The 21,479-nt window shown below is 27.1% G+C and overlaps 1 protein-coding gene and 1 pseudogene across 7 annotated transcripts; one reads left to right on the forward strand and one right to left on the reverse strand.

Moving 5' to 3' along the window:
• The first annotated feature begins 1,753 nt into the window (after positions 1–1,753).
• Positions 1,754–9,687, forward strand: LOC111029879. 7 transcript variants are annotated; one of them, XM_022309113.1, is made up of 13 exons: positions 1,756–2,167; positions 2,228–2,315; positions 2,405–2,516; positions 5,242–5,453; positions 5,516–5,784; positions 6,950–7,091; positions 7,163–7,386; positions 7,798–7,897; positions 7,960–8,029; positions 8,090–8,257; positions 8,335–8,541; positions 8,602–8,799; positions 9,640–9,687. In XM_022309113.1, the coding sequence occupies exons 4-12, from the start codon at positions 5,248–5,250 to the stop codon at positions 8,797–8,799; spliced, it is 1,584 nt and encodes a 527-aa protein (XP_022164805.1). In that variant the 5' UTR covers positions 1,756–2,167; positions 2,228–2,315; positions 2,405–2,516; positions 5,242–5,247; the 3' UTR covers positions 9,640–9,687. The 7 variants fall into 7 exon arrangements, with proteins under 7 accessions (XP_022164807.1, XP_022164805.1, XP_022164801.1 ...); XM_022309115.1 differs by having other exon boundaries at positions 1,754–2,167; positions 2,228–2,516; positions 7,960–8,026; XM_022309109.1 differs by having other exon boundaries at positions 2,228–2,516.
• Positions 9,688–13,332: 3,645 nt separating this feature from the next.
• Positions 13,333–15,303, reverse strand: LOC111029881 (annotated as a pseudogene).
• Positions 15,304–21,479: the final 6,176 nt, after the last annotated feature.

A 21,479-nucleotide genomic window follows, 5' to 3' on the forward strand; every position in this document is an offset into this window, starting at 1 on the left:
AAAAAAAAAAAATCTTAAGTTGTTTTCTGGGAAAATTGAAAATGTGTAGAGGCTGCATTCCTCATTGAATAAAATGTTGGTATATTTAAGTTTTTACATTTTTGTGATGACGAAAAATGGCAAGGGCCGGGTCAAAATATAGATTTCCCGGGCCAAAATGTTGCCCCAGTCCGCCCCTGGTAAGGAACAATTATATTCGGGGTACATAGGAACAATGAATAAAAATGGCAAGATGTTGAATTTACTTGAGACACATGGACTAGTGTGTAATATAGATCAGTGTTTCTTAACCTGTGTTCTGCGATTCTCACTTAGGGGTTCTACGAAAGCACTTTATCTACATCATCTATCATTTATACTTTTTTAAAGATAATTTTCATAGGGGTTCCGCATAAAAACAATATATTTGTTTGGTGTTCCGTGATATCAAAAAGGTTAAGAAATACTGATATAGATCACAATATAACGCATTGTCATAATCCAGTAGCTGATGTAATTTTAACAAAGTGTATTTTTAATTATGTTGTTACTCAAATAAGGCCCATTAAATTATATAGATTATATAGAAGGGATAAAGGACGAAGATAAAAAAAATTTTTTTTAAATACGTATATAATAAAACAAAAAAATTAATTAACTACGAGTAAAAATATAATGATATAACATAATAACACTAATGCGCTGTAAAGGGTTTCCTATTAATATACATAACATTTATTCTGGAGATACAAATTCATCAAAAAATTAAAAAAATATCGTAGGCATCAAAATACACATATATATGTATATATATATAAGGTCATAAGGAAGATGAAATGAAATTCGATATGCATGTGTTGACATCTAATAAAAACTAACAAAAGGATTAATCAACCTTTTGTGTTTAAACGGTTAAATTAAATAACTAGAAATATTGAACTATTTATGAAGGATCATTGTAAGGGGGAATGTAAGGAACTTTTGAAAATAATCTAAATGACACAAGACCTAACCTAGCCTAGGAGGTACATACTTAATTACCCTCAATAAATGATTCAAAAAATATATATATAAATGATTAACAGACGAATTTAATGATTTTAGATATATTATTCACATGTATTATATTAGTTGGTGAAGGATTTTTATAAACATTATTTTATATTAACACCAAAGGAAATGAATACTTATTATTATTAACGTTGTTATTAATCATTATTATATAATAGGAAATAATATATTATTCCCATTATATACCTATACTAACACAATCATCTGATAGTTAAGTATGATATTATAAATTAATCAATGAATATTATTATAAGAGAATAAATAAAATGTGAACTCTAGAACGAAACCAATTGTAAATGACATATGCCATGATTTACAAAAAAATATAACGTATAACAAAATTTAATTTCGCTTTCCAGACTATGAAAATTTGTAAAATTGTCATGAAAATATGATGTAATGTGACAATAGTTATAACGTATAAAAAACAAAAATTGTAAAGATTTCTGTCTTGCAGACATAAACCTTTTTTTTTAGCAGGGAGGTGTTATGGGCCTTGAAATCTCCGCATATACTATTAAACATGTAATAGAATATATTATATTAAACATGTAATAGAATATATTATATTAAACATGGAATAAAATATATTATATTAAACATGTAATAGAATATATTATATTAAACATGTAATAGAATATATTATTTTAAACATGGAATAAAATATATTATATTAAACATGTAATAAAATATATTATATTATAATATAGTATAGGATACATCAACCTTTCACAATGTTTAAACTATTATCAAAACCACTGTCTTTACGAAATAGCGTACAAATAAATTAACCTTTCTCAATGTAAAATATCGTAAGTGCAAAATAATTAATTTACTAATAGTGGTTAACCTCTCTCTATGTAATATATCATCTGACAAGTATACAATTAGAAATCGTGAAGATAAGCTGCTCTTCTAAAAATTAGCAAAAACAACACCGCACTTGCAAGCAGCACAACAATGATATTCCAGAAGAAAATAAAGATAATTTTTCTGATGATCAGTTAGATGATCTAAGTATCAATCAATTATTTTACTTTTCAAATTTTACTTCACAATTCACAAACAGATTTTCAATAACCTAAATATAAATATTCCTATAAGAAGTATCAAAGTGGTAATATAATTCATTGTTACTTAATTCTATGCTAGAAATGTATAATATTATATATTTCAGCCATACAATCCTCAAAAGATAAGTTATCTCAATTCTTCATGGAGTTCAAGTGGTTTAGTGGTTGAATACAAAGAACTAGCTTGTGGTGGTATTAGAGTTCCCTTGAAAACATTTTTTCAAGTGGTTATTTACAGCTCGTGAATCTAGGGTCTTAAAAAAAAACCATTTGTTCCTCAGGATAAGCAAAAAAAAAAATAACGCTCAAGAATGAATGGTTTTTGAACTTGAAATAAAGAAGAAATTTTCACCTTTTGAAGAAAATACAAGAATGATGATACTGCTGCTCTATGTATTATTATATTTGACTTAATTTATTTTATTTTAGATACTGTAACAATTTTTAGATTACTGACTCGTCATTTATGTCACGCTTGATGAATTTGCTTAGGTAGACAGAACACAGGAACATAGAGTACAATAATATAAATCATTGGCATAGCCAATCAGTCGAGTTCAAATCGTGAAATAGAGCCCAAGATTTTCAATTCATCCATATAGAAATTGTTTAAACCCTATATGTGAACAATTTTAGTAAGTTTAATTATACATTGATATGGTCTGTATTTTTAATTTTATGATGTAATATTTATATTGTAAATTTTATTTTAAAATTCTTAGTATCAATACTACTATAAAGTACTGTTTAATAACTGTTATTTGCTTATGTACATTATGCAGGTATGTATATTGAGTATTTTAAAATGAAAACTTACAATATAGATATTTTCTTGACTAATATTACATCATAAGATATGCCATACCAAAGTATGAGTTGATTTACCAAAGTTGTTCACATTTGAGGTATATATAAAATGTATTTGTACGAATTAGTTTGGTATTGAGTACAATGTACGTCAATAAAATAAAAGTATAAAAATATTGCTTCATTCTATATATTTTCAATTTTTAAATAAATAATAATTATTGAGAACAACATTTAATAATTATATACTAGTTACCTTTGGCATAGACGAATTAGAGTATACCACAGAATCAATGTAATAAAAGAATAAGAAATTTTTACTGAGCCTATATTATAGAGTTCACAGACGTAAACTATTCTTGAAAAATCATTTTTATAATGATAAAGTAAAAATTATTTTATCAAGAAAAAATGAGTTAATAAATCAAAAATGTTAATGTAGCTAATAAAAAATGAAAATGTCAAATGTTATGTTTCCTATAATATCAATATAATATTATTAAGAGGAGTGTTTATGAGTTTTACTTTATATAGACGCACAAATAATATTTAAAAGATTATAAAATAAAAATAAAAACAATTATCAAACAACAGTTAATGAATGTAGGTATTAAAAGTTAAAAAGCCATTAAGTGGATGTCGCTCTGCTGTGCATTACACATCTAGAAGGTAGTTGTAATGGATGGTATTAAATTTAAATTCAATGATACAATATTGTAAATGAAAAAGTAAAAACAAATCTGAGCAGATGGTATGTCAGTTTAGGATATATTATATTGTTATTACTTGCTATTCATAAGGTAGTCAATGAGTTGAATTAAAATTATTCTTAAATTATCAGTAATACTGGAAAAACATTGAATATGCCTATTGCCTATGTAAAATTGGGCTGTTTTGGAACAAAATGACAAAAATTGTTATTCTTTGTGTTAATATGTAGTTTTGTCCAAATTTGAACTTAAAATGTTTGTAAAAAATAACTGTATTTATAATTTTTTTAGTTGGGGAAAAATCTGCTTAAGTGGAACCTTGTCTTAAATTTTCAATCTTTAGCTATAAGAATTGAAAATTTGAACTTTAAATACTTATAAAAAAATTGTGCGTATGCATTTTTAATATTTTTCAACTGCTATTGAAATAATACATCAAGTCTTATTTTAAATTTTCAGGCTTTTTGATTCAAGAATACAATTTTATTGACATTTATAGTAAAAAAAAACAAAAAAAAATGAAAATTGAAAATGCTCATCAACAGCTTATATAACAAGTCAACAAATTTTGAAAATTGTATCAAGTATATGAATTGATAAAATAAACATATGGTATACATTTCAAGCGTCGAAAATCGAGTGAATATCCAATGTTGTAAAAATGTCAACTTCAAACTCTCGTAAAAAAATATCGTGGATTTAAGCTAGATTTTTTTAATTTCTGCTAACAATAGTTTACGAGGAAACTTGATTTACATTTTCAAGTTTTTTTGACACAGCGAAAAATTTCTTATCAACGGTAGGTGGCTAGCTTAAAAAATACAAATAATCGAAAATTTCATATGCCTACAAATAGTTTAACACGAGTCAAAATATTTTTTATATTGTATGGTGTATAGAAAACGAAGATATAATTATTCAGTGAAAATTTCATGTATCTACGATATTTTTTTTTTAAAGACATCAAAAACCAAAATCGATTTGATCGCAACCCGGGTTTTCGTAAAAATTGCAGTTTTTCATCAATTTTTTGTTTGTTTTTCCTGCCGCATTCGAAAACTATTTTGAATTTTTTACTTTTTACCTCCCAAAGTCTTAACAAGATTCACTATCCTACCAGGTAAGAGGTAAGTTGCCATTGAAAATCGAAGCATTTTTACTGCCCCCAAACCGTGATGACAGACACAAAAATAAAAAATACACAGCATGTAAAAATATTTCGAATACGTCAAATAATCCAATTAATAATAATAATAATAAGATAATTATCAAACAATAATTAGGTAATGAAACTAGATACCTACCTACCTACTCACAGTTAAAAACATCATCATATACAAATATTTCGAATGATGGATATACATCAAATAATACAGACAGTTATTAGTTACCTCATACACATAATAGTTAATCAAAGTTACACGCCATAGATATTAATCTTTAATATCTATGGTACACACTAGTACACTACAGTATTACACTGTACATGACAATTGACAATAGGTAACGTTGGAAGGTCTTAATTCTTATATTTTTATACGGGATTTTTATTCCGTTAACAGAATTTTCACCTATTCCGTAATTTGTTTATTTGTATGTAGTAAAAGATGGTGAGGGTGACCACTGACCAGTGGAGCCACCAAAGGGCGCTCATATCAATTATCTATGAACGACGAATGACGTGTTATCTCCTTGTCATTGAGGATAATCGTTCAAGCCACGAGAGTCTGTTGGCAGCAATGCTTACTGACAAACAATCGGGTAATCGCCAGTACTTTTTGATTTTTCGAACGTTTGGAATAACGAATAATAGGTAGTCAATAATAATTATTTTAATGAAAATGACAAATTGATAAAGTGACGGAAATTTCATAGGACTATCGAAAGTTTAGATTGGCTGATACTTACAGTTTTATACGTAAGACGGAAACGTCGTCCAAAGTTGGTTGCTGCATTTCGAATTTTTATTTATTGTCGCAGTAGCCGAATAGTCTGCAGGCATTTCTGTAGGGAAGTATTCAAGATAAAAAAAATCATAACCATGAACAACGACAATACTTTGTTTGAATTTGACGCTCCCAAGACACTTGTTCACCTATACGGGGTTGCAAAATCCAATGACGACATTGCTGACAAAATTATTGGTAAGTAAGTGTAGGTATGCTACATTTTGCAGGGATTTTGAAGTTACACTACATTGGAGAAGGCAAATAATTTTTTTTTATAGGTAGTCACTATTTCGAACATATGAAAAATGAGGTATTAGGTGTCTGTGATTCGTGGTAACTACCTGAAGTACCTAATTTGTGGTTGTTTATAACCATTGTCTGATAGTATAAAATATTTGTTCGCAATAAACATTGTAAATTCTAGTACTAATTTTAATTACTTGAGATAATTTATTGTAAGATACCCAAACAACAATGATAACAATAAACAAGGGTGCCTATAACATAATTTAATTTATTATATGTTATTTGTTATACACTCAATAATAACACACAATATTGGAAATTTAACATGTGCATTAATACTAGAACCATCACTTTAAGGTATAGTTTCAAACTAATTTAATTTAATTTCTGGCTGAAAAAGTTATATATATATATATATATACCTATTATATATAAATATAATAGGTACTTTAAATTGTAGTTAAATCTTTTGGTTTTAGTGTGTTATAGTGCTAAGACATACCATAACTGATCCTATTTCTATTTCATCTGAGTTTTTTTTTACCAACATACTATATGGTTCATTGTTTATAATGTAATTAATTGTCCTAATGACGTATACTGAAGACTAGTTACCTACCTATAATTATTTTTGTTATTTTTCTATTTATCATTATTTTAATTGATATTACTTAATACCATACAATATTCCATTCCAAAGAGAAGCCATCATGCGGTAATCAGTTTGAGTCTAGCAGTATACATCTCCCTCTAAGATGAAACTGATGGTCAGACAAGATCGCTGGTGCTTTAACGGTCATTGGCTGTTTAAATGTGTGTTATACATAGGACAACAGTATTACTGTACTGGTTAGGGGGAAAATTTTGGTAATATATCATTGCTGCTGATATGTTTGCAGTACAAGACTAATGCTTTTGTTTTTGAAGGAAGTATAAATATTATTGTGTTATTTCTTATGCAAAAAATCATAACAATGAAAGTAATTCTAGACATTTTTGTATACTATGGGAGATTTTGATGCAATATGTTATATCTGTAATAGTGCCTATCCATTATAAAATATTTAATTTCAAACTCATCAATTATATTTGTTTTTCTCTTCTTTTTTTTTAGATTATGTTGAGGAAATGGAAAGTGCTGTATCTAAACAGAATTTGGAGATTGTCAAAAAATCAACAATGAATAGAAATGATGTTCCAGAGGAAAATAAAGATAATTTTTTACCTTATGACCAGTTTGATGATCTAAGTATCAAGTGAATATTGTACTTTTCAAATTTTACTTCACGAATATTATAAATACTTATATTAAGTTATGTTTTAACAGTTTATTAGCTTATCAATTAATTCGTTCTGCAAAGAAGTCAAAAACATCGGAATTACCTAATAGACACTCTATTACTGTTGAAGGAAATGAAATAGAGTTACCAAAAATCACACACCATGCTATGATTACCAGATTAGATGAATTGGAAAGTACACCTAAATTAGATTTTTGTACTCATTCTGTTGTTAAATCTGAGTACAAACATCATGAACACATTAAATCAGGTTTGCAGGATAATTCTATATTAGTTAAAAGTTCATATAAATTCATAAGTATTGCTAAAAAGTCAGGAATTTCTTCAACAACACACCTCCTAGGTTTCATTCTTAACCCACTGTTTCCGCTGATGAGTTGCTTTCATCCGGTGCTCGTTTATTGTCTTTGTGCTTTCTATTATCAAATACACTTTGGTTGTGGGTAGTTTTTATTCCTACATTGTAACAGGCTTCATTAAAATAAATTGGTACACCAAAAATATATTTTTTTGCATTTTCATCATTTAGTGGGACATTTTATATATATATCAATCATCTATTGCAATGCGTGCTACAAAAGTTAAATTTAGTACTATAATAACTAAAACATAAAATACCGTAACTAAACATGATATATTTGATCATTTTAAATTGTTTTAGGTTCTAAGGTTTTTAAATCTAGATGTCTCTTCCCTGATGCTTTTGAGCCAAGTATTAGCCCCATTCATGATCATAATATCATTGAAAATAAACCAACACAGTAAGCATTTCTCATTGAAACCTTTTGCATTTTTTTTTTAATTGGCGTATAATTTAATTTAGTGGCAGTTATGAAACCAAACCAATTTTAAATAAGCTAAATACAAATATTCCTACAAGCAATATCAAAGTGGTAGTATAATTTATTGTTATTTAACACTATGCTAGAAATGTATTATATTATTAATTCTAGCCATACAAATCTCGAAAGAAAAAAGTTCTCAACTCTCAAGGCGGAGTTCAAGTGGTTGAAAACAAAGAACTGGCTCATAGTGGTATTAGAGTTCTTGAAAAACAATTAAATACTATTCCAAAACCATTTAGTTTTGAATCTCGTAAATTGTGTGCTACCAAACCTCAAGTATAATTATATTTATAAAAACTAACACTTAAATAATGATGAGAAATTAAATATTATTTTTATTGTGTTATTTATAGAGTGTGGTATGTACAGAGCAACAGCGGTCATTTAAAGCTCGGCCAGCTACGGTCTTAAAAAAAAAACCATTTGTTCCTAAGCATGAAAAAAAATATACTGAACCAAAAAATGTATTTTTAAATACCGAAAGACGTGCTCAAGAATGGATGGTTTTTGAACTTGAAATGAAGAAGAAGTTTTCACAGTATGAAGAAAATAAAAGAATGGTGATAGTGCTACTCTATATATTATTATATTTAACTTTTCTTATGATTATTCTATTTTAGAGACAAGAAGAAATGAAAAAACAAGAATTGCTTCTGATCAAAAATTTGCGACAAGAAACTATTCATAAACCAGAACCAATCAAAAAATACAAGCCGGTATTAATAAGAAAATCTAGAAGACCCGTTACTGTACCACAAAGCCCAAGATTTTCAATACGTCCAAATAGAAATTGTTTAAGCCATATGTCAACAACTTAAGTAAGTTTCTTCATACTTGTTTTGGTGTATTTAGGCATTTTGAATTAACTTTTTTTTTTAAATATCAACATTTTATTGACCTCAATTTTTTAATTTTGTCATCTGTATCAAAGTTAAAAATATTACATAAGCAATATTATAATAGTTTGCAATGGCAGGTTGAGATGTGTTTTTTGGATAGCCCACACAACTGTTATATGTTGCTAATCCAGAAAAATAAAATATTTCATTATTAAATGAAAAAATACTAGCACTTGTACATTTAAGAGCTGTTAATATTGGTTTTCTCCTATAATAACCTTATGTCGCTTAACCTCTTTGGCCTTTTATCAGTTTTTAATGGTATTAGTATTGTAAATATGCATATAAAAGTATAAAATATGAATGATTTGTTCAACTCGCATGTTTACAGATAGTTTTTTTTTTTAATTTGAAAATATTTTGGTGGTAGTGAAATATTTGAATTCTTTTGGCATATTCTGGGGGAATTTGTAAATTCCAAGAAAAAGTACTTATATTATATTGTAACTTTAATTTTTAACTACATTTTTTTTTGGCATTCACTAATAAATGAAAAAATAAAAAAACAATAAAAACAATTTTTTTCGGTTTTCCTAATTTTTAAGAGAATATTTGAATGTTTTTTGTTGAGTATATTAGTATAATATATTTTCAATTTTTTTGATCTTAAATATTTGGATATTATGGACCCTAATGTTGAATTGTATTTAATTACTTTATATTTACTCCATACAATTTAAGTCATAATTTCTTATTCTTATCTTCTATTTCTATATAAATGCTAATTAAAATTTATAATTTGTGATTAATTTTTTTCAGAATATTAAAAAACCAATGAAGAATTTAATCAGAAAATCAACATTTATTTTTATATTTTACTACACTTTTTTTATCATGAATATGTTTTTAAATTCTAAATCTTTTTATTTAATAAACTAGTAAGATAAATGTATTATTTATACTGACTGAGTATACCAAAATTAATAAGTTTGAGGAAAAACTGTTTGCTTTTAATAACATTTAAATGGGAAAGGAATAATGAACTTTGTTAAGTAAAATTTGTTGTTCTATATAAGCTATTTGATGATGTATGACATGATTATCTTTTTTAATAAATTAGCACTTATTTTGTACTGTATTTTTATTATATCATGTTAAATTATGTTACTATACTCTATTGGTATTATTAAATATACTTGGTGCTGGCTATTTTGGAGACTGGCGACACATGTGTGTTACTCCTACTGAGTACTGTCAGTTTTCCTGCCTTGTGGTTAGGAGTTAAAGTTGGCCGCCAATTACAGTTTTTTGACTCGAGTATGGTATTGTCTGTATTCTATGATTAGATTGATATAGAAGGTTGTTGAGTGCAGAAGGTACTGTATTAATCTTATAATGTGATACAGTGGCAAGATAAAGGAGTGAAAGTAATTTTCAAATGCACATCTGTAGAATTTGGGTATTTATTTATTGAAATATGAATTCAATTCTATGTCATCAAGTTTCATAGGTGGCTCCAGGATTTTACTTCAGCTGCAACATTTACTTAATTCCTACCTATGTATACGACTATATATGAGTGCGGAAATGGTATTATAATGAAATGAAATTAACCATTGGAAAACTAGTAAGTACTATGTAACGTGTTTGACATGCCTGCACTACAGTAAATATTAGTTTCACACATAGCTGTTAATTTTTTTACGACATCTGTATCTCACACAAAGTTGGTCTAAAAATTGTATTTCTTATTTTTTCTATTTTTTGTAATGACGTGTATTTTTAATTTCACACTACAAATGTTTTTAAATAATTGTATTCGAAAAACGATTCTTAGAGAAGACTGTCAGCCTACATTACTAGTTAATAAGTATATTTTATTTTAGTATTGCTACTAAATGAAATTATTTTGCTATTAGTAAAACAGTAGGTTGAATTAATTTTTTTTTAAAACATTTTATTTGATTTAACAAGTAGCTATATATTTAGCTTTCAAGTATCCACAAAAATATTTTTAAATTACAAAACAAACAACTAAAATCGTCATTCTTTGTTTGAATAGGTTATACATAATTAAAATATATATATAATTTTAAATTTCTATTTAAAAAAACAACGTTTATAATCTTTAAATTTTTTTGGTTACAGTATGAAATAAGTTATAAGTAACATTTTAATTCCATAATAATTTGAAAATGTTTGTGATAATAATGAATTTTATCAACACTTTATAAATGCTTACAAGAAAAAATCAAAGGTACTCATGTATCTTAAATATTTTTGAATTGTTATTATAAAAACCTTAATTCACTGTTTCAATTCAAATCTTAAATACAAATTTAAAATACTATATTGATTTATATAGAACAAAAAGTTCAAAAGTTTTTTTTTTTACGAGTTATTGTTTATTTTTTTTCATTTTATACATTTTTACGACTGACTGCAATTTACAAAGAAAATATATAAACGTTAAATGTTAATATATATAACCACAGGCGTGTTTAAGGGGAGGCAGGCTTAGCACTTGCCTCCCCAGCGGCTTATTGGGAAATTTGATAAGGACGATAAGGTGGTTGACTTATTCTGAAAGAAATACTATATTTAAAAATATATATATCAAGTTATAAAAGAATTTGTAAATAGTATGAAAATATTGTTGCTTAGCCTGGACTAGCTTGATTGAGTTTATCCCGCGCTAAACCGTTTTTGTCATCTGTAAGGTAATAAAAAAAATTAATAATTTATTAACTTAATTTTACATGCGAGAAGTGTGAAATGGAGAAACTTTTAAATAAAATCGGATTTAATAACAGAATACTTGTAATAGGGACTTAGGCTATGATCGTGATATCCGGTGAGCTGTCCCCGTCCCCGTCGACGACGCGCGACGTAAAAACTGATGAACGAAGGTATACCGAGTAGCAACTAATCCATGCATACGACCCTGGTCCTGCGGGACCTAAACTCAATCCAGTGCTGATGTTAATTTATTAACAATTAATATTTTATTAATTTATCACTGCGGCGCGCTCTATCGGTATATGTTCAAGGTCTAACCACTTTAAATAAATTATGTGTAGCCGTTGTCTTAATAATTAATATGGTCACCTTATTTATGTGACAACTATGTTCTACGGTTCTACCACTTATACTAAAGCCATGTAGAATGCAATTGTCGCAAATGCTACTCAACGAGAAAGCCCATAAAACGCATTGAAAATGCCTAAAGGTCCCCCAGGATTTTGCCATTTTTGGATAAAAAACGTAAGTACGTAACATAAAAATTAAAATAACGGATGATAATATCGAGAATTGACTATTTAATTCATCCGTGGTAATTTCCAACGAAGGATTTACAACGACGAGATGGCAATAACTAGAGAGCGTTAATAAAGGCTTAGAGCTCTCTAGCAATAACCATTGTACATTGATATTTGGTGTTTAGTAATAATACTTAAAAATAAAAAAATTATTGAAATTTTAATTGACGTTTATTTATTGCGCAATACCAAGACTACTCGCATTTTTCTTTTATCGATCTGCACTATGCGATGCGGCCGACGTCGGGACGAATAATAAGTTTTTCGGTCTGCCAGAGATAAGTAATTATCTCCCTGGTAAATGTTTCTTATATATCTAAGATTTTGAAATTAAATATAAGATTTTTCGTCTAACCTTTATCAAAAAAAAAAAAATGTATAGAAAAGTCAAACAATATTTTTTATGATCGTTTGACTTTGAAATTTTTACAAATTGGATATTGACTTGATTTCTCATGTAGGGATTTTTTATTTTATTGTAATTCAAAAACAAATAACTGCAGATACTTGAAATTTATACCATAATATGTTTATTTTATCAATTCGTATACTTCAAAACATTTTCAAAATATTTTGAATTTTTGACTCGTCTTGAGCTGTCTTACGGACATTTTCAATTTTTTATTTTTTATTTTTTCTATAAATGTTAATAAAATTTTATTTGTTAGGTCAAAAAGCTTGAAAATGTAATAAAATTATGCTGATAATTTTTTACAATATTAGTTGATAAATATTAAAAATACAAGACTACGATTTTTATTTTACAAGCATTTAAAGATCAAATTTTCACAAAAATTATCAAATTGAAAAAGTACAAATTATTTCGTAGTTAAATATCTATAAAAAGTTCAACTTTTAATTTTTATAATTAAGGATCAAACCTTTGAAAAAAGTTGCACAAAAAATAGTTAATTCTGTAAAACTCTAAAAATGTATAAACACCATTTTTTCATGTTCAAATTTGGATGAAATTACAAATTATTAAAAAACCAAGAATAATTATTTAAGTTATTTTGTTGTTATTTGAAAAATTTTTATTCTTGGGTACCTTCTTGAAACTTATAGAGTATATTATTATATTTCATATACACGATGACTTTTCAAATATAATTTTTTTTACCATACTTGCCTAATTATATCAAAAATTGTAAACAATCTTAAAAGATAAGTTGAAAGACTGATATAGAAATAATAAATAATAATGAGTAAGTGTATTTTATAGGATATAAAAACTTTTATAACTTAAAATTCAATTAATAATACTTTAAGCTTGGTTCTTACAGAATTAAGTTAAATGGAAATATATTATGAAATCATTTTTACTTCTTAAAAGCTAATTTTTGATAACTGATTAAATGTTATCGAATGGTAGTCTCCTTACGTGCAGCATCTTGTAACAATTGTGTATCAACATAATTAACTGGAAGTTGTACATATCAAACAACTGAACCTCTGATAAAAGATTCGGATACATAACTCTGAAAAATATGCATACAACTATTTATTTATATTTTCACCATTTAATTACAAAAAATTACCATGTGTGGGTATTTTTCTGGATCATGTACACAGATGTCTGTAAGTTTGATATTCAAAAATTGATCAACAGAATGCAATTTTCCAGTGACACTAATCAAAACATTTATAATTATAAAATTACTTTATTGAGTACTTTTTAAAGTGTGGTAAGAAACAAAAAGCTATTACTTACCAAATGTCATTCTTCAGTTCAACTATAACCTCAAGCCCCACAAGTGTTTTAAAAAATGAGTAGAATAGCTGTGGACAAAAACATATTTTCTGACAAATACCTATTAAATTTTACAATAGTAACTACAAACTAATAGTGTTATTAAATCTCTACAGCTATCATTAAGGAGCTATGTTTTTCTCTTGCATTCAATGACTAGTAATTATTTTACTGTGGTAATTAAAAATATATTTTCAACTAACCATGTTACTTTGCTTCTTGCATTTATTAAACAAACTGTAAATCATGGAGTAAATTTAGTAGATTTGAGTACTGGTGCTCAATAGTGAACATTTACTTCACTTTAGAGATTTGTAATTTATATATTACTCAGGATAACTTATGAAATCTCCTCACTTTTAAAAATTTAACTGGAGAGCTAAGAATGGTAGTATCATGTCACTCCTTAACACAGAAATGTTTTGACTTTATTCAGAACTAAACACACCATTTTATGTTTAAGTAATCAAATTGTTACTTTAATTAATAATTAAATATTTAAATATGAGATGTGTGGATAAAGCATACATTTAATTGTGGTTTTCTGTGAATGACATAAGTAAAAAATAAAAAAAAGTAAATTAACCTTTACCAATATTGTTATTAAGATTACAAGTTTCTATAATAGGTCTATTATGTTACTAACTGTAAAGCATGAAGAAGTCACATTGATAAATACATACAAAGAAGCATTAATTGAAATAAAAAATCTACATCAGTTTGCTATTGATCAACAGGATGATAATCTCCTTCAAATGTTTTCATCTTATTTTCTATATTAAAAGATGCTACCAAGTGTTTACAGAAAATTATTTTAAATGAATTCATAGGTATTAAGATATAGTAATCAACTAATTGTTGTAAGCTACCTAAATTTTCATATATGTTTGGTACTTGAAACAAAATAAAAACCATAATTCATAGGCCAAAAATTGTCATTCAGTGCTTCTCAGAAATCTAACAGCTTAGTTATAAGTTATTGGTTAAGAGAGAAACGCTCTATTGCTTTACAGATTTGCATATTATAGGTACCTACATAAATCGATGCACACATCAAATGAACAGATAAATTACTTACCATTTTCGATGTCAAATGAACGATTCTATTTTTATTCTAAAGATATAATGGATACAATAATTAATAAAGCAAATTGTTATTATTCGTTACGGACAAAAATATACTAACAATAAGGTTAATTGAATATATTGTACAAACCGCAATAGATACAACGAATGAAGATCAGAATGAAAATATACGCGGATTTTGTTTCGTTGTAATTTGTATCAATCCGGCTGGTACAAATAAATAAATATAAATAATAAATTAACAAATAAAAATCGGATTTACAGTCAATGCACGTTATGACGCACGACTCTGTTATCTAATGTGAAATATTATGTAATAATGTAATATGTAAGCTGGGTGGAAGGGAAAAACTGCACCACACCCGTAGTGCTCGCAAAACACTTGTCACAAGCGGGGAATACCTGAATAGTATTAGCTAATACATATATTAATATTTACAATAGTCAATGATATAATATAATGTATATATATTCAAACTTAATCGGGGTCAGTCGCGAATAGTGTTGAATCTACACTGTAGATGCCTATCTATCATTTGGTCTACGTGGGTCGCTGGTGATATAGTTAGATAGGTATACCTATTATGAGTTCTGACTAATATTTACTATAATATGTTGCCATGTTGATCTTTACTTTTACAAGATTATAGTCACAGTAGGTAGGTACTTTCATTTTATTTTGCCTAAAAGTCTGACAAAAAAGACAGGTAAAAAAGTCCCTAAAAAATGTTGGAAAAAAAAATTCAATATTTATTTTTATAATTACCTACTTAATAACGTGAAGATAATTTTACGTTTTTACCATAGAACAATTCTAGTACTCTTATTTTGTTTAATAAACAGTTAACACATGCAGTGGAGTACCTACTGGTATATCTATACCATTTTTTAAGTGGCGTGTCACCAAAACATATACAGTGTGAATCTATAAGTATGTGAAATGATATAAATCAAAAATGCTCATATTTCGCTTGAAAATTAAAATATCCAAAAATCCGTCGACATAAATCATTGTTCTTACCTAAAACGTTGATAATAGATGAATTCACTCTAATATCAAAACTAACACCACATTATTGAAACTAGGGAACGAAAATGTCGTACCTGTGTAAGATGGAGACAACAAATGCATGGGTAGTATTCTTTTAAACGCTAATTTGTGTAATTGCCAACTTAATTGATATTTCATTACAAATATATACTTATAGTGTAAGTGTAATAGTATATACTTAAAATGTTGAAAATGTTCAATATCTATAACTATATAAGGATTGAAAATATTACGTTTCCTATAATATTTTGACGATAATGTAGGTAAATATAATATTATTAAGAGGTGTTTTTTGAAGTTTTACTTTATATAGATTCTAGACACCTTCTTGGCTACCTACTTAAAATATTATAAAATAAAAATAGGTAGGTAATTATCAAACAACAGTTAATGAATGGATTCAAGGACCAAGGTACTCAGAGTTAAAAATATTGCACATAAAAATATTTCAAATACGTCAAATAATACAAACAGTAATAATAATATTAAACTTATATTAAATTATATAAATTTAGTTACTCACATATTATTATTATGTTTTATCTTTTCAGCGATAAGCTGTGATCGATAAAGTATTATTTACAGAAGTACTATCATGGTTATCGTGTTCTACACGCTCCAATATATTAGAACGATTCTGGAAGTTAAAAAATCCCATACAAATATTTTTAGATTCTACAGAACAAGATATCACTATTTTTTCAGATCCAATATGGCTACAACACCTATCCTTTATGGTTGATATAACAAAGCACTTGTCGAATTTAAATTTAAAATTACAAGGGAAAGATCAAGTTATAACAGCAATAAACCATATTAAAAGTAGCTTTCAAAAGTAAATTAAATCTATGGAAAACACAATTACAAACACAATTACGCATTTCCCAACTTGCATGGAGTATAAATCAAATAAAAACGAACCAGACGAACCATTATTATATAATATTAATTATTATATATTATTATAATATAATATTTTAATTCAATAAATACGTATGTGAGGCCCGCATAATGTTCTATTTAATATATTTGGCCCAGTTAATATTTTGAGTTTGACATGGCTGTTATAGATTATCAAAGGTACACACTACAGTACTACACCGTACAGTGTACACGATAATAGGAAACATTTGAAGTTGGTTCTTAATATTCTTATATTGACATGGATATTGTAATTTTATTTAAAATAATCGTCAAAATGTGATAGGAAAAGTAAAAAAAAAAATATTTTAGAGATTTAATTGTACAGAAGTCTACAAAATATTACAGTATAAAATAGAATATTATTAGTATGTGTACATAAATTATATATTTGATATTCAATATTTATATAATGGTAATTAGGAATTACACTGTTTAGTGTCTAAGAAAATATCTATTCGATACTTTGCTTGTGTCTGTGAGGAAAATTGTAGTCTAGGGATTTTTTGTTGATGATTTTTTTTCAAGGATTTTTATTTCGATTACCATAAAGTATAAAGCTATTTTTTTTTTATCGTATACCTACTCTCTAAATAAATGCTAATACTCGGGTATACGGCCGTATAGCTCCGTATATCTATTAGAAATTTCAGTGATGAAAACAACATGTTCTTTCATTATTTGTAATTTTTCATTTCTCAAATAATATTTACTATTTAGTAGGTAGGTACATAATATTATTAGCTGATTATCAACAAATATTATGAGAACCAATATACATAATATTACCAGCTTCAGATAGTTTATACCCATATAAATATATTATGTGTATTTTTAACTAATTATGCTTGTAAATGTATAAGTATGTATAAATGTATAATTGTATATATTTATAAATGAGTGGTGAGTGTGTGGCTATGCAGGTATGAATGCAGCAATACAGACAGGTATAACCATTGATTAAATATAATTGTATATTTAATCAATGATATAACAACTGAATAGTACCTACCCATGAACATAATATTAGGTAATATAAATATTCTACGTACCTCGTACTGTGTCATTATATATATAATGAAATAATAAACATTTGGGGAACATTTTAAGAATCATTAGTTACCTATTAATTTTTGAATAACAAAAAAATAAGAAAATTGTTCAATGAATAATTAATTAATAAACATTAATTTACGGGTGTAAAAGTATATACTTCAAATGCTTATAAAAATTTAATTTGACTTTCCAGTAAACTTTTTTTGTTAAAATTTGAAAAACTTATTATGAATCTTGTATTAAATTTTCAAATGTAATCTATGAAAATAAATTTTTTTATGAATTTTTAAATATAAACCTGATTAGTCATTTTTTATGATTTTTATGAAATTGTTAAATTTCTAACTTCAGAGTTCAGAAACTCATACAAAATAATTGTAGATTTACGCTCAATTTTTACAGGTTACGAAGGACCAATTGAATTACATTTTCTTTGACCTAACAACAAATTATTTACTGACAAAAATTTTTTAAAAATTAAAAATTTGTTATAAATCGTTAAAAAAAAGTCAAAATATTTTAAGAATATAATTTACTATATAAGAAAAATCGTCACAAATATATTTAAAGTATCTACGGTTATTAGTTTTTGAGTTACACCGAAAAGTTTTTGTCAAAAACTGGTTTTGCGTAAAAGTCCCTTTTTTAAAAATTATTGTATAGTTTTTCACAAAGTTATTGATATTAGTGCATTTTTGACTATTGATCAACCTAATGTAAGGGTCTATTATTCGATTCACTTTCCTACTAGCAGAAATATGTTGAAGTAGAAAATCGAATCATTTTTATTACTTCAAAAGGTGATGACTGCAGACACAATTTATTCTAAACATAAAAATCAAAAAATTATTGTTCACGTTTATCATAAATTACAAATTAGTCTAGTCTAGTTGTGGATATTATAGCGACCCATCCTCACAGATGCTGCAGAGTATTGGACGATGGTTGACAAAAGTATGAATAATTCAAGCCCATGTGTTTAATTGTTGAACATAGATTTTTATTAAACTTGTAAAACTGTAGGATAATTCTGGTTTAGTTGAAATTCAGATTTCAGAGAATCTACCGGAGTGAAGGTGCCGATATACCTAATCTCTACTTAATACTTTATAGTCCTAATCTCTATTACTCCTCTCCTATCGACAAGATAGTGATGACCCCATTGTCCCCATTGCAATCATATGGATATTGGATAGGTATATGTACAAGGCCCAGGAAATGCCATCTTAATGTAAAATAATGCAATCCTGCACTGCACAACAAAAGTTGCCCTCGTGGTGACTGCTGTGCGACTGAAATGCCTGAATCTACAATCGCGAGCGCGTGAATAATGACGCATACATTACATACACTGTTTTTTGGTGTATCAACTTTTGAGCGATCAAGCATCGCTCATCGAGCACACGCAATCACGGATGCGCGATTGTAGGAAACCATATTTTGGTCGTATTGTGGCAATAATTCAGGCCCATCGCCAGAAATTTTCCGCCCTTCGGCAAACGTAATGCCGCCTCTTTCTATCAAAAGCTAAATATATTACAGTATACAATTTTAGTACATTATTAATATAATGAATACCTAACATTTTACAAATTTAATTTTAAATTATTGTTGTATTTAATACATTTCAAAAAGTTAATACAATATTATTATTTCCATAAATTAATAAACGTCTTATACCTATAATGATAAAAATAATAATCTTATAAAGTTATAATATTAATAAAATAGTTAATATAAATATGTACTTCAACTTGAGTTGTATTGTTTACAATTCGCAGTCCACAGAGGTGTACTAAACTAAAAATTAACTTTCCTTGCTTTTTTTTGAAGCAAAGTGTTGAACGATGTCTTCTAAATCCAATTCTTGCTCCAAGTCGAACTCAATGGATAACAATACTAACCCGGTAAACCTTTCATTGCTCATGGTTGATCTGAGGTAGTTTTTAATAAGTTTCAACTTAGAAAAACTCCTCTCAGCTGACGCTACAGTGACCGGAATCGTATAAAACGTTAGAACGATTCTCAAACTAATCGTAATATTACGGTAAATCTCTTATAATTTTTTATTTTAAATAAGCTCAAGATTTTTGTTGGGAGAACTATTTGGTTCGGTAAGTTGACAAAATATTTTTAGTTCTTCAATTAGTTCTATTGCGTCGATATCGGATGTTTCTTTTGCTGATGATAAAATAGCCAAATCTTTGCAATGATTTAATAATGTTTCGTGCTCCCAGTTTTTTAATAAGTTAATATTGTATAAGAATCCAAAATTTAAACAATGGTGGTTTAACAGATCAAATCTGTCTCGCAAAGAATTTATAGCTGTGTCTATTATTGTGTGGGAAAACTCTACTTCATCATAAAAAAATGCCGCCTCAGTTTCATTGAAAATGTTTCCGCCCTTAGGCAAAGGCCTAACCTGCTTATGCTCTAGCGACGGGCCTCCTGTCTTGATGTCCATGATTAATACAAAATACGCAGTTTCTATAATATTATGCAATAATATATTTAATATATTAGCTATCTGAATATAATTGATTGGTAACACACGCACCCTCTTGCGTATTTTAGATTCTGAGCGGAGCGATAAATGTTTTGATTTTACAATGATGTGTGTTTTTGTATTTATTTTTGTGTCTGTCATCACTGTTTCATGCAGTTGAAGTGCTTCAATTTTCTTCAACAGCAATTTTTCTGGTAGGAAAACGAATCTAGTTGGTGCCTTCGGGAGGTCAAAATTTAAAATTCCCAATAGTAATCAAAAACAACAGAAAAAACAAACAACAAATTAAGGAAAAACGGAAATTTTTACACAAAACCTGTTTTAGAAAAAATCGATTTTGGTTTTTAGTGTAACAAGAATGACCATATAGATACATAACATTTTCACTGAATATTTGTGTAAGCATTTCCCATACATCATTCAATTTTCAAAATAATTTGATTTGAGTTGAAATATTTATAGGCACATACAATTTTCGATTATTAACTGTTTTAAGTCGATAAAAAAAATTTTCTCTCGATCAAAAAACTTGTAAATGTTCCTTGTAAGTTGTTGTTAATTTTTTATGAGCGTTTAAACCTAGAATTTTGCAAATTATATTTAGTTAGAAATTCATAAAAATTTGTCTATTTACATCTAAGATTTCAAAATTTAATACAAGATTCCTTACAAGTTTGTCTACCTTTATCAAAAAAAAATTTCTACCGGAAAGTCAAATTAAATTTTTTGAGCGTTTGAAATTGAAATTTTTACAACATTCACTCGATTTCTATTGAAGCGATTTTTTTCTTATTTTGTTGTAATTCAAAAAAGAATTACTGTAGGCACTTGAAATTTACACCAAATTTTTATTTTATCAATTCATATATTTGATACAATTTTCAAAATATTCTGACTCGTTTTAAGCTGTTGGCGGACATTTTAATTTTTTTTTTTTTAAATTTTTTTTTATATGAATGTCAATAAAAT

The sequence above is a fragment of the Myzus persicae genome, unplaced genomic scaffold (genome assembly GCF_001856785.1).
Source record: "Myzus persicae strain clone G006 unplaced genomic scaffold, MPER_G0061.0, whole genome shotgun sequence".
NCBI lineage: Eukaryota > Metazoa > Arthropoda > Insecta > Hemiptera > Aphididae > Myzus > Myzus persicae.